The sequence below is a fragment of the Notechis scutatus genome, chromosome 2 (genome assembly GCF_049901735.1).
Source record: "Notechis scutatus isolate UNSWTSFEM ecotype Mainland chromosome 2, rNotScu1.2, whole genome shotgun sequence".
Taxonomy (NCBI): domain Eukaryota; kingdom Metazoa; phylum Chordata; class Lepidosauria; order Squamata; family Elapidae; genus Notechis; species Notechis scutatus.
In genome coordinates this window covers 239,588,971-239,602,832 of record NC_142010.1, presented here as the reverse complement: position 1 = coordinate 239,602,832, position 13,862 = coordinate 239,588,971, and the positions used below count along the sequence as shown (strand labels likewise).

Below are 13,862 nucleotides of genomic sequence, written 5' to 3'. Positions count from 1 at the left end.
TGTATGTGTGCCTATGAATTGTAGTCTTTATATTCACTGAAAGGAACTGGTCATACATATAATTTTTTTCATGAGTATTCCATGATTACCTATCACACAAGTACTTATTTTCAGAGATGATATTTAAAAAAATCTAAGCCACTGAATTCTGACATCATATCAAAATTGTGTTTTTCTAAAGAAATGATTACATGTAATTGAAAAATAATCAACTCATTGTGAAAAGGTATACATTAAAGAATTATACATGTTTACATGTGGAAGATAGTTTTGCTTTTATTAAGTATGGTACTATATTTGAGAAATAATTCTTTGTTGAAGCCTGTTGGTGGAATGGGTTGATTCTTACTGATTTTGCAGAAGAATGTTCATTCCAAAAATGAATCCATGTGTCATCATCAAGCTAAGGTATTTTATTATTTTATTTTATTATTTTTTAAAAACTCTTTATCAGTCATATTTTTCTTAGTATGTCAGGTTGTCATGGGTATTTATATGTCACACTGAGAAAGAGGTGGACCGACATATTTGAGTGCTTTCTCCCCACACAAACAGTAACACATAAAAGCATTCTACAGGTAGTTCTTATTCAGTGACCACTTGAAATTATGATTATGGTGAATAAAAAGACTTACAACCATTCCTTGCAGTTGCAGCTGTTGCAGCATCCCTGCGATCATGTGATCATGAATCAGGCACTTGGCTAATGGCTCACAATTACAAGAACCACAGTACCCTGCTGTCACATTATCATCATTTGCAACCTTCCCTGCTGACTTTCCCAAGTCCATGGAAAAGCCAGAAGGAAGTTGCAAATGATAATCATGGGATGTTTTGCCTAACAGCCACACAGGGCAACTGGAACTACCATTGTTTAAGTCATCACAGTCGTGATGTTGGTCTTTACAACCACATTGTTTAGAGACAGATTTCTCAGTCCCAATTACCATAGTTATTTGAGGACTGCCTATGTAAGAATTGGATGCCCATCATAGAACAATGGGCTAAAACAATGCTATTACAGTAAACTTATTCTCTGCATGAAACTAGTTTATTTCCTATCTAGAAATACTCAAAAGTGCTTGTTCTTGAAGCAGTTCCATAACAGCTGCTGTGGTGTTTCCTCTGGGTGGTCAAGCTTTTAGTTTGAGAAAGAGTGGCAAGATTAACAGAATAAGTGGATCTAAAAGCCTGTGAAAAGAGAATATGTGGTAGTAAAGAGTAAAAGATTCATAGAGTAGAAGTACTAGGATGTCACATAGCAACTTAACTTTAAAAAATTGTACATAGAAGTCAGTTTTATTTATTCTAGGTCTGTGTGCATCAAATGAATACACTCACTGGAATTGGAAATCCATATAGCTTCCTCCAGAGTATAATCTTAATGCAGACTTTGTGATAGTACACTAACAGTTGAGAAGAAAAGCGTAGTTTCCTGAATAATTTCTATCCCTATTGTTTTGACATTTTTCATGTGTGAGCACAGCATTAGGTTTAAAATAAATAAATAAAGTCACTAAAATGTTGCTAGATTCCATTGATAGAAGCTTCCAGCTACCATTTGCAACATGTAGTGCTGGAAGTTGTTATTATTATGAGGGTTCTAAAGCAAATCCAGTATTTAGTCATCATTTACCACACTTACCATTTTAGTTCATGTAGAACCAGGGGTAGGATTTTACCAGTCTGCACCTATTTGCTAGAACTGGTTGTTAACATTCTAAGCAGTTCGGAGAACAGGTTGTTAGAAGAAATTACTGACCTAATCCTGTAAGGAAGGCAGGAAGGAAACATTCTAGTGTTGCTTACAGAAACTGCCTCTCCGTTAACCCTTATTACGTTCTTGGCAGGACTAGACTTCCTGTCTTAGGAACGTCTCTGGAGTTTTTTTCCCCTCCTTTGCTCGTACTTTGCTTGTGTGGAGTGACCATTCAAAATTACAATGGCACTGAAAAAAGTGACTTATGACCATTTTTCACACTTAACGACTGTTGCAGCATCCCCACAGTCATGAGAGGCCAGGCGAGGAGATGCATGCCTCAATGTGAGTGATATTGAGTTGACCACGCCCACCCAATAACATGACCACCAAGCCATGTCCACCCAGTCACATGACCACCAAGCCATGCCCGCCATCTAAACTATGCCCACAGAACTGGCTGTTAAAAATTTTGAATCCCACCCCTATGTAGAACTATTTATATATAAGTGTTTTTAGGTGACTTTAGTGGCTGCTGCTAAAGACCACGGTTGCTTCTAAGATGGTGAATTCTATTTAAATGCATTCAGCACTTTGCTTGCTTAAAATAGCCAATGCACATTTTGCCAATTTTTAAAATTGACTATTTTCTTCTGATGAACAGGCTTCCACCTGAGCGGTACCGTGACTGAACCTGCCATGCAGTCCGAGCCAGAAACTGTTTGCAATGTGGCTATCAGCTTTGATCGTTGCAAGATTACCTCAGTGACCTGTAGCTGTGGAAACAAAGACATATTTTACTGTGCCCATGTTGTGGCCCTTTCTTTATACCGGATCCGCAAGCCAGATCAGGTCAAACTGCATCTTCCCATTTCAGAGACTCTTTTTCAAATGAACAGAGACCAACTGCAAAAATTTGTACAGTATTTGATTACAGTGCACCATACTGAAGTTTTGCCAACGGCTCAAAAACTTGCAGATGAAATCCTTTCTCAGAATTCAGAGATCAATCAAGTTCATGGTGAGTTAGTTTTTTTCTTCAGTGCTTGCTCCAGAATCCTTTTCTTTCTTCCGGGAAAGTACTTCAAGTTTAATCCTATTGATACTGTATTCCCATAAGCTTTTTGGACTTCCTTTCATGTTCTCTCTCCAAATATGTTTAGAACAAATGACACTTTTAGCCTGTTAGTTTAATTAGGCAATGTGCAGAAAGCTAACTGAGAACTGGGAAAGGCTGCCTGTTCTTGCAGAAAAGACTGTAGTTCCATTCATGTATTGTAGTGCATGAACCCACATTGAGCAACGCTGTCCCTCTAAATATCATGCTGTGATGTCAAATAAAAGAGAGGTATGAAATGAGATGGTCTGATGAGGCCTTCAGATATAGGTTATAGGCTTAGACTTGCATTATCAGAATTTTCATGTGCATGTGCAGATTGGATAAAGCTGTCAGAAACAAGTTGTATAAGGGTCAGTTTCTAATGTCTAATGACCTATTTCCATGGAGAACGTTGCTCAGCCACATTGAGAAAATATATAAATTATTTATGATTTCAGATTCAACAAGGGAAGAGCAACATAATTATTTTCTACTTACTTAGTTGTTGTTTAAAGAAGCAATGATTTCATTTATTTTGGGGAAGGGGTTAATTCAGTGCCAACTGAGTAACTCTCTCCCACTTGTAGATGATCAACATATTTCTAATTGAAATTTTATATATCAGAAAACTACTTGAATGACAGGAAACCCTAAGCCTGAAATCATCTAGGAAGGTGCCCTGAGGAATCGGCTATAGATAATCAAGAATGTATAATTGAAAGTAGAGAGGAATATAATCCCCCCCCCAAGGTGAAATATGTTTGGTGTAATTCTTTTCAAGGGAATTTGGACAGGCAGTTTTGTTCAGAAACATCTGAACAATATGTCAGGATGTATTTTTTGCAGCTAATTATTTACTGTCAAAATAAACAAGAAATTTAAGCAAATAAGCAAACAATTGTTGCTTAAAATGTGTGATCTCTTAACATCTACAAACTGGAATAATTAACATTTGACTCTACAGCAGGGGTCCCCAACCGCCGGTCCGTGGACCGGTGCAGTCCGCGAACAAGTCTTACCGGGCGCTGGTTGCTGGGGGCGCGCCATCTTTTTGATAAAAAAGTGCTTCCGGTGAGCTTTTCCGGGTGAAAGCTCACCGGAAGCACTTTTTCATCAAAAGATGGCGGCGCCCAGTTGATGCCGATACGGGCGCGGCGCCAGCTGATGCCGGTACCGGGCCGCGGCATAAAAAAAGGTTGGGGATCACTACAGTGTACCAGTAGATATTCCCAAGTTAATTCATGTATTCTTCAAGCTAAGTTAGGCCATAGTGTCCAACTTTCTGGTGAATTAGTGTATATAAATTGCTCGCTGCATGGAGTAACTGCAAGCCTAACGGTGTGCACTTTAAAAGCCACTTGATGAAGATGCTGCTTTGAATTCTTTGCCCAATCCTGCTGTGCTGCTGTTCTCCAGTAATCAGGGACTTTACCACTTTTCCAGGAGTTTTCAAAGACAACGCATAAAGGTTTGGACAGACCATAAGAAAGTCCCTTTGGTAGCTTAGGATGCAGTTCATTTGGCCTGAAAATTTCAACTGTGAAGTAAATAGGTGCTTTTTAGCCATGTTTCTGTCAAGCTTCAGTCCTGCTCTTAAGTGACTAGAGTATCCATTTAATTTTCTGATTTACTACATGAAAAAAGTATATGTGATAATTCCAATTTGGCTAATACCTCTTCCTCCTTCCCTACTCATCCCTGTAATATTTAGCAATTTTTTGAGGAAAGGACAAGGTTTCTTTGCCAATATGAATATTTGGTTATAAATAGGAAGTTGGTAGTTTGTGGTTAGCACTGACATGAGCTATGTTAATATAGATCTTTGGAAGTGCCTACAGATTTGATCATAGATTAAACGTCCTTAGAATGCATACATTCTAAGTAAAGATTTGAGTAAAGAGCAAATTCCAATTTCATGTAATGTAACTGGGACTAAATTAATGTGGCACCCAAAAATGAATTATTTACCTTCACAGAATTATAAAATTGAAAGATGCCATTTAAACTATCAAATCCAAACCCCAGCATCCCAGATGGTGTCTCTTTAGCCTTCAATTAAAAACATCCAAGAAAGGGAAATCCACACACACACACCCCACTAACAGATTCTACTATTATTTGTTTTTGAGAAGTCCATGCTGACTCCTGGTTATTACTATATATATATTTTTGAAGATGCTTATGGATTCATTTTTTAATAGTCCCCTTTAGGATGTTCCTAGGTTACAATCAAATTACTTTTTCTAATTTGCTAGGTCTTTTTCTTTTGGAAAATAATGGGTAATATCCAGTCATCGGGCAATTCATCTCTTCTCCGGGATTTCTCAGAGATAATACATAAGGAATTGGGCAGATGATAACTAGTTTTTTTTCAGCAACCCACGATGGAATTAATTTGGTCATGGAAATTTTAATTCACTCAGAGTAAACAGATAATCCCTGACTAGGTTTCTCCCAGTTTCAGGCTTTAGTTCTGCCCAAAATTTCTTGGCAGTACTAACATAGTCTTGTGTTGGGGAGAACTGAACCAAAATAGTTGAATATGTTTCTTTGTTGCTAATATTTTACAATGTTTATTTGACTGCTAGTATACTGATTCTTTTCATTTGCCTTATATAAAGGCATGTATGTATAAAGGCTTTTCTTCCCCCTCAGCAGCCTTGCCTAAGCTTAGCTCATTATGAATTCTACTTTCCTGACACACCTCTGTTGCTCTGGTCTACTTGTCTGTACTATTCCTTTGTGATCTATTCTTAAATCCATTTCCTATACCATATGTACTGTGTCCTTTCTTGCTTTCTGCCCTTCAGTTGTTTGTGTATCTAACCTTCAAAGAGAGGTGTGTGTGTGTATGTTTTTACTCATTGGCTTCTTTTACTGTCACTTTTGCTTTCATTATAATTTTTTGATTATTTTTTTAACTTTAATACCTCTAATATGGACCTGTGACCTTCTTGAGCTTCTCTTCCTGTTGGTTTCAGGCACCGTAGCATCTTATTCCCCAACTCAGAACAGGTTTTATTTGAATTTGCTTCTGCATGGTCACTTTTCTTAAAATTAAATGTTCTGGCTTGATATGATAACGTTCAATCAACTTTGAAGTCTGTCTCTTCCTCTACTATGACCTTAATGGGTAGATATTAGCAAATCTCGATGGAAAGCTTAGAATCTCATAACATTCTTGACAAACTGACAGTACAGCACCTCAGAACTAGGAAGATAGCTAGTAAGCACGGGAGGGATACATGATGTTTTCCATTATATACTCAAGTATTATTAGATGTCTTAAATTGGAGGTTAAGAGTATGTGCTCACTGTTTTAAGCTTTTAGGAAACATTTGTTCCCTTGTGGTTAAGATGGATAACTTGGAGAAACTGAGCAAGTCAGGGAAGTATGTAGATGACTTTTCAGTATTATTACCAACTCTTCAGCCATTTAAAGATTTCCTGGAGATAAAGTGGCTTGCCTGATTATCAAATGTGTTGACTAGATGTTTGATGTCATCTAGCAAAAATATTCCATCACAGCCTCTTGGCTTTAATTGTCCCATTTGCAGAATATATGTTATAATTAAAATAATTTGAAATTATTGTTTAAAATAATAGAAAACTCATTCTCTATTTAGAAGAAAAATCATGAAAGGTTCATCAGTTTGATACTTCCTGTAATAAAAGCATGCATATGCTTTTGACACCACTTATTTTTTCTGGAATTTTCTATATTGAGCCAGTAACTCTTTCCCATCAGAAGTTGTTATTGTGGGAAAAATAGGAGGAGAAAAGAGTATTAATTATATTTGCCACCTTGAGTTATTTATAAAAACAATTAAATAGTTTCCCTGTATTTTCTACATTTTAATAATTCCAAACATTTTAGATATAATGAAATATTTATAGGTACTAAAATGGAGCAAAACTTATTTTCTAGAACATTACAATTCCAATTTTAGCATGAAAAACAAATAGAAATAAAAATAACCGAAAGTTGAATGATCAGTCTTGAATGTATTGCAGGTGGTCCCACCTTCGAATGACTTTTGTGAGATTGGACCACTTTGTGCAATTTCTATTGTCTTGAGCTTTTTGCTAGTGGAATTGGAAATGCCAAAGTTAAGCACTGCTTTAATTGTAGATCTCTATCAAAAAAATAATTAAAAGTGCTGTTCTCAGATAGTCAAGTGTTGCCCCCTTCCTGTTTTATAAAGAGTAATACCCTTTTTAGGAAGGCATTCATGCCACAGGCAAAGTAAATTATAGAAAGTGTTGTGCCCTATATTTGCCTGCTTTAATTTTTATTAGATTTTAAAAAATATTTTAGTCTGTTTATTTCATATTTTAATTTTTCCATTGATTTTAAATGGTGCAAGCCATCTTGAATGATATGCATTATTTATTTACTTGCATGTTGCTGTAATTCTGAAGAATTTCTAGTGGTTAACCCCCAAACTAAAACACCCCTGATTAAAAACAAATATAGAAACAGCACAACAGAACACCTATGGTAAATAATACAAAACGGCATAATAGCAACAAAGGACCTAGAATAATAGCCACAGACAGAGCCACTGTGTTGTTCTCTAACACTGGTGAACCACAAGCAGTTTTTCCGGAGAGATACGTATTCGGTGACTCAATTCTGGTTAGAAAAAGTAGTTAGAAAAAGAAACTACATGGGAACCTGCCACATATGCAGTACTGTAAAGTGCACTTGAAACATATTGAAAACCTGTGCATTTTATTAGATAATTATTGACAAAAAATATCCTACTGCATTGTATTATCAGATGCAGTTTCTCAGTGGTCTTCAAAAGTATGAATACAATATGTATATTTAACACATTGCAAGAATCTTGAGAGTTGATAAGGTTGTGAGTTACTCTTGTGTTAGTCTAGACATATCCAGTTCCTGCAACTGTTGCTCTTCTCTGCACTCTTTATAGAGTCTCAACAACTTTTTTTTATCAAGCTGACCAAACTGATGCAGTATTCCAAGTATGATCTTACCAAAGCAGTGTTCAGTTTTAGTCTGTTTTGTCCCATCCAAAGCCCAATAGCGTTCAGATATTTGAGTCAAGATTTCCAGTTGTCTCCAACTTACTCAATTAAATGTCACCTTACTTCAGACTACAAGGTGAGCTCTTCCAACAGTTCCATGTTCAAGAGAAAGATGAAAAAGATCAACCCCTATTAAGCCAACCTCCCCTCCTCCTCCCTGTCCCCTGACTAGAATTACGTGGTAATGAAGGACCAGTGCCAATATAAAACAGTGCCTGCAGCCCTCATAATATCTCCAGAAGGAATGCTTGCTGTTGAGAAGTCTCATAAGGTAGGAAGGATATATTACCTCCTCCCCATCCTGACATAGCTCACTGACCCGAGTAACCAGTACTATTTTGGTTCCATGTCTGGACCTGATCCCAGGCTGAAAAGGCTCCAAAAAAATCCTGCTTTCTTGATGGTGCCGCAATTGACCCTTACCATCTTTTCAATAGCCTTCTCCAAAAATAGAAATTGAAGACTGCATGATAGTTATTCAGTGTAGCTGGATCCAGATAGCGCCTCTTGAAGGCATATTACAGTCTCCTTCAAATTGGGGAGAGGATGCCCTCCCCTACATGGCATTGACTATTTTCCTGATCCAAGAAGTCATTTCTCTTCTGCCTCAAAGAAGGGGCCGGCTAGAGAATACTTGCCTACCTTAATGGGATCTTCAGGCTGCAAGAAGCCCCAGATAATTAAAGACATTGCCCTAGTCATCACTTTAAGCCCCTTTAGACTGAAGGGTCAAGGCTTGGAGAAAATCTGAGTAGTTTTATTGGTAAGCTGCTATGCAAGTAGTTCCGTGTAGTTCTCCTATTCCTCTCAACAAGTGAGTTGACTACCTTGAACAGTGCTTCTGATTTACTAGCCATCCACAGTACATAAGGAGGAAGGGAGATAGAAGAACAGAAATTACTGCACAAGGTCAGTTTATTTATTCATATATTTAAAAGATTTGCGTGGCAAAATTTAGGCCGCTCGCAACAATAATACTGAAAATTATAAAACCATAAATATAAAAAATAAATCCCCCCCACAATCATGATACCCCAATAATCTCCTAGGGTGTTTCACAACTATCCATAGGCTCCCACGACTCTACTGCAGTGCTGGGTAAATAGTAGGTCTTGATGGCCTTCCAGAAGGGGACTGCCAGATCACTGAGGCCAGGATGTTTCATAGATCTGGGGCAGGCTTGGGATTTATCAGACTTGAGAGTCTTAATTTCAGAAGCTAAAGACTGAGCATGGAATTTGTGTTCAAAGCACTCATTTTGCCAGTGAGTAATGATACCTATCCCTATGTCATAGAGGGCTATTGCTCAAGTTTTCTTTTAGCTTCTGACGTAATAATCTATAAAGATGTGCACACATAGGTTCCTTTAGAGTTAAATATGTTAAATATGCACAGAATTCTATCTTATTGTTGCTTAGTGTCAGTGCATACATAATAGATGCAATCAATCATCAATAACTGTTATTTTAGGTGGGAACATTTGGATCCTCATGCATCGGTAAAAAGATTTAAGTAATCATATAGTCTTTGTTTCTACTGTGTAGGTGCCCCTGATCCTACAGCAGGAGCGAGTATAGATGATGAAAACTGCTGGCATTTGGATGAAGAGCAAGTTCAGGAACAAGTTAAACTCTTTCTTTCCCAGGGTGGATACCATGGATCAGGGAAACAGCTCAATTTGCTTTTTGCAAAGGTATGTAAGAAGGGATGTTTTCTTCATTTTGACAGAATGCTTTATTAATCTTTCATTCTTACGTTGACTTCATAATATTTAGCCACTTAGTAATGTTCCCGCTCCATTTCTTGGTCTGATACCATCTGGATTTCTTGGTCTACATTTTTCAGAATTCTTCGCCATTTGGAAGATTTTAAGGTACAGAAGAAGGACTACTTGATGTCAATAGTAAACAATTTCTTTGGAAAAAATACAAATCAACATGGCCAAATCTGAATTTTTAAATGTCATTGCTTTGGTATTGATAATAATACGCACACACCCCAGTATAAAAGGAATATCAAAATACAAAGAAAAGTGACTGGTATATTTTTATAACTTAATGTCATGTGATAAGTCTTACAATTATTTTTTAAAAATGGGAAATCTGTACTGCCATGAGAAGTTGGTTACTTAATGTAAGGAATGAAGTAAGCAGATTTGTTTCTTTGGGCAGTGGGATGGAATCTGTAGTAAATTGACACCATTTCGTTGATCTGCTTTGCATGTTTTATTATCAGAATTATACACAAACTGCATAGGGAGTTAGAAGGATAGAATAAACTGAAACTTGTGGTAGAAGATTAGAATGTTTGTAGTCAAGGGTAGTATTGGTATGATTGGTATGGTTTAAAGTGGAATGTTGAAATGTATGAATTTAGAGCTAAAGCCAGTTCAATGCAAAGTTGGAAAATAGTAATAGCACTTAGACTTATATAGTGCTTTACACCCCTCTGTAAGCGGTTTACAGAATCAGCGTATTGTCCCCAACAATATGGTTCCTCATTTTACCGACCTAGGAAGGCTGAGTCAACCTTGAGGTGGTGAGGATCGGACTCCTGGCTGTGGGCAGTTACCCTGCAAGATTGCATTCTAACCACTGCATCACCATGGCTCTTAAATATCAGAATAATAACTTATTCTGTATTTGGTGTTTCCAAATCAGTGTGCCTTGGAAGTAAAACAGGACACCTTTAGCATCAGACGAACATGAAACAATCAACCTGCTAAGATTTCTAATAATTGTATTGTATTGATAAGATAAGAACTGTGTTTTATAATTGAAGAACTATAGCCAGTCAATGGAACAATTGTAGGTTTTGTGCTTCTTTGACTTTTTACAATGTTGGTGGTCCTTCTACCTTGCATTTCTCCTTAAATTTGTTCTTTGAATGATCAGTAAAATCTTTACTATTTATAACAATATGGGTGGGAAAAAAAGCAAATATTTTAAACATTTTTCTTAAGAGCGTGTGTGAATTTTATTTCCAAAGTGTTTATAAGAACCTTGGAATATAGAATGGAATCCTCTCATGCTGAAGGAGTGCAAAGTATACCACTGTGTTCTGTAAAGAATGGTTTTTGCAACATGGTACATGTGAGCTACCATGAAAAGCTTTATTTTTCTCCAAAATCGTGGGATTTTCAAATTAGTTTATTATTTTTTTGTATATACACTGAACCATGCAAGAATTTGCTAATTATTATATCCATGCTTCATAATTGACAAGAGAAAAAATTGGCATGCTAGAGCTATGTCTTCTTTGTTCCTTTTATTACAGATGTTTACAAGTATAACTTCTTTTTAGAATTAAATACTATCAACTCCTCCTGTCCAGTGAATTAACTTTGTATTTGGTGATGTGGCACACAGACCGTACACTCATTTATCCCACTCCTGCTTTTGTCTATCCTCATGTTAATATTTATTTCTCCTTCTTTTCCTTAAGTGCCTGGAACAGTGGTGGCTAACCTTTTTGGGTTCCTATGCCAAAAATTGTGTGTGCGCTTGTGTGCCAGCGTGCCTCCCTGCCCCCTGCATATGAGTGCGCATTCCCCCCCTTTACATGCACTGTGCCCCCCAAGCTGATTTGAGGCTTTTTTCGGCCCCCCAAAGGCTTGAGGGAAACCGGCCTAGAACAACAGCTCTAAGCTAGAGGAACATCAGTTTGAAAGCATTTATTATTTTCTTTTTAATGTTCTTATTAAAGTTTTTAATATTTTTAAATTTAAATTAATAATCTTCTCCTTTCTAATTCCTACATTTTTGATATGAGATGGGACAAGATGAGATGAGATCATTTTCTCAATATTGGGCTACTTTATAATGAAAAATTCTGTCTCTTCATTGCATAAATACTTTTTAAAACATTGTGTATTTGCAATACTTACTGTTTTTATAAATTGGCAATATTGATTGTTCAGATGTAATCCCGTGTTTCCACTTAACTCTCCCTTGCATCCAGCAATTCTTCATTTAGATATATAGATATATTATTTCATTTGGGTATTTTTTTAAAAATTGTACTACACTACATGTTTTATATTGTAGGTGCGAGAGATGTTAAAGATGAGAGACTCAAACGGTGCTCGTATGCTGACACTGATAACAGAACAGTTCATGGCTGACCCACGGCTGTCACTTTGGAGACAACAAGGAACTGCAATGACAGACAAATACAGGCAGCTGTGGGATGAACTAGGTAAATCCAAATAATTTTGCAGAAGCTTTTAACAGTTCTGAAGTGAAGGAAATATTAAGTGCTTTGAGTATCCCTTGTTCTTGTCAATAGAATTTGTATTTGTTTCCAGATTTTGGGAGTATGGCAACCTGGGAACTTGTTTTCATAGGCAAAATTAGTGCATTTTTGCTAAAGCCAAGGATGTACAGCCAAAAATAACTGCTCCGTGAAATGTTTAATAGTAGAAGCTGGAATATAAACATTTCCTATGTAATAAGTAACCCATTGTATTAACAAGGGCTAGATCTGCAGTTATTAATAGTAAATGTTTACCTTCATAATTATGCACCTTCTTTGATTCCGAAATGTCTTTGAAAGGGCATACTCCTTCACCAATCAGTTTTCAGTCAGCATGGAAAACTGTATAATGTTAGTTCAAGACCCTTCATTCATATTTTTTAATCAAGTGGGTGGTCTGGGTATACCTCAGTGTAACACATGTCTTTTTTGTGCTATACTTGGATTTCTGCTCTGTAAAGATTGGGGGCTGGGGAAATCCTGACAATTGGCCAAACTCGGCTCATTTATCAAATTCATTGCAAGCTCACTATCCTAACCAAACTAGCCCTATGTTTATATGAGTGGCTGAATGTGAATTTGGAATTTTTTGTATGAAGAATGAGGTGTGTGTACTTGTTGATTTGAGCTGGTAGTAGGTAAATTTTGTGTTAAAATTTGTTCTGGTCAAATGTGGTTTTCTGTTTGAAAATTAGAAGAACACAAGCTGAGAACAAGCTGTGTTTCATGTCTTTCAGTAAGTCTTAGGAGTATCTTAATCAACTTTTAATTGAAACTGAAACTGAAATAAAAACCATAGTTGTAATTTATACTTAGTGTTATTTTGGTGCGGTGTGTATTTTGGAATAGGAGTACTATATTTCTATATGGCTCCAAATGAAATGAATGTAACACTGAAAGTTCCAGAGGAGCAAATTACAAGCTGCAGCTATTTCAGTTTATCTTTCTTATAGACAAGCTAGTCAGTAAGGGAATCCTGGCAACAAATTCCAAAAGCATTTCCCTGGATGTACTATATTTAATAATGACCTTGTGTGTACAGTATTACTAAGATCTGTTTCCTGGGGCTGGGAGCACATTTCAGCTCAGTGTGTGTCAGTTTGACATTCTTAGAGGAATTGCTAAAGAGTCGCTAGTTCAGGGAAACAATTACTTTGCAACACATAAGTTCCATGTCCTTCAAAGATTCCCAATCATCCGTGGGGAGTAAACCTACCCGTGGATTGTTGGATCAGAAAGGGAGAACAAATGTCTTTCTGACTGAATTTAACAAGGATCTGATGTGTGATTGAGAACTCTTAAGTTAGAGGTCCCCAAACTTGGCAACTTTAAGACTTGTGGACTTCAACTCCCAGAATTCCTTCTCCAGTCATGTTAGCTCAGGAATCTGGGAGTTGAAGTCCACAAGTCTTAAACTTGCCAAGTTTGAAGACCTCTGTTAATGCTTTCAATGTTAAATACTGCTAGTTTCACAGCAGCCTCAAATCCCTGTTTTAATTAAACATTATATAATACTAGTATCTCTTTGGAATTAGCAACTAATTTTCAGGTGTTGACATCTGAGCAAATAGAGCTGCTTGGAGCTGTTAATCCTTTGCCCATTTACCCATATTCAGCTTCCAATGGGTAACCGGACAGAAGAAGCCATTAGATTTTGTATTGGTTAATATAAGCAAGTGGCTATTTCTCTATGGTAATCCCCCCCCCCCCAACTCTTCTATTCTGGGAAGTTACAAGTAAGGCCAGATAAATTAC

The 13,862-nt window shown here is 36.8% G+C and overlaps 1 protein-coding gene across 1 annotated transcript in view; it reads left to right on the top strand.

Moving 5' to 3' along the window:
• ZSWIM6 (zinc finger SWIM-type containing 6) overlaps positions 1 to 13,862 on the top strand; it is a 100,553-nt gene that overhangs the window by 41,127 nt on the left and 45,564 nt on the right. The window contains exons 2-4 of the mRNA XM_026670523.2: positions 2,364 to 2,720; positions 9,398 to 9,546; positions 11,900 to 12,050. Of these exons, the coding sequence (XP_026526308.2) occupies positions 2,364 to 2,720; positions 9,398 to 9,546; positions 11,900 to 12,050 (657 nt within the window). The remainder of the gene's footprint in view (positions 1 to 2,363; positions 2,721 to 9,397; positions 9,547 to 11,899; positions 12,051 to 13,862) is intronic.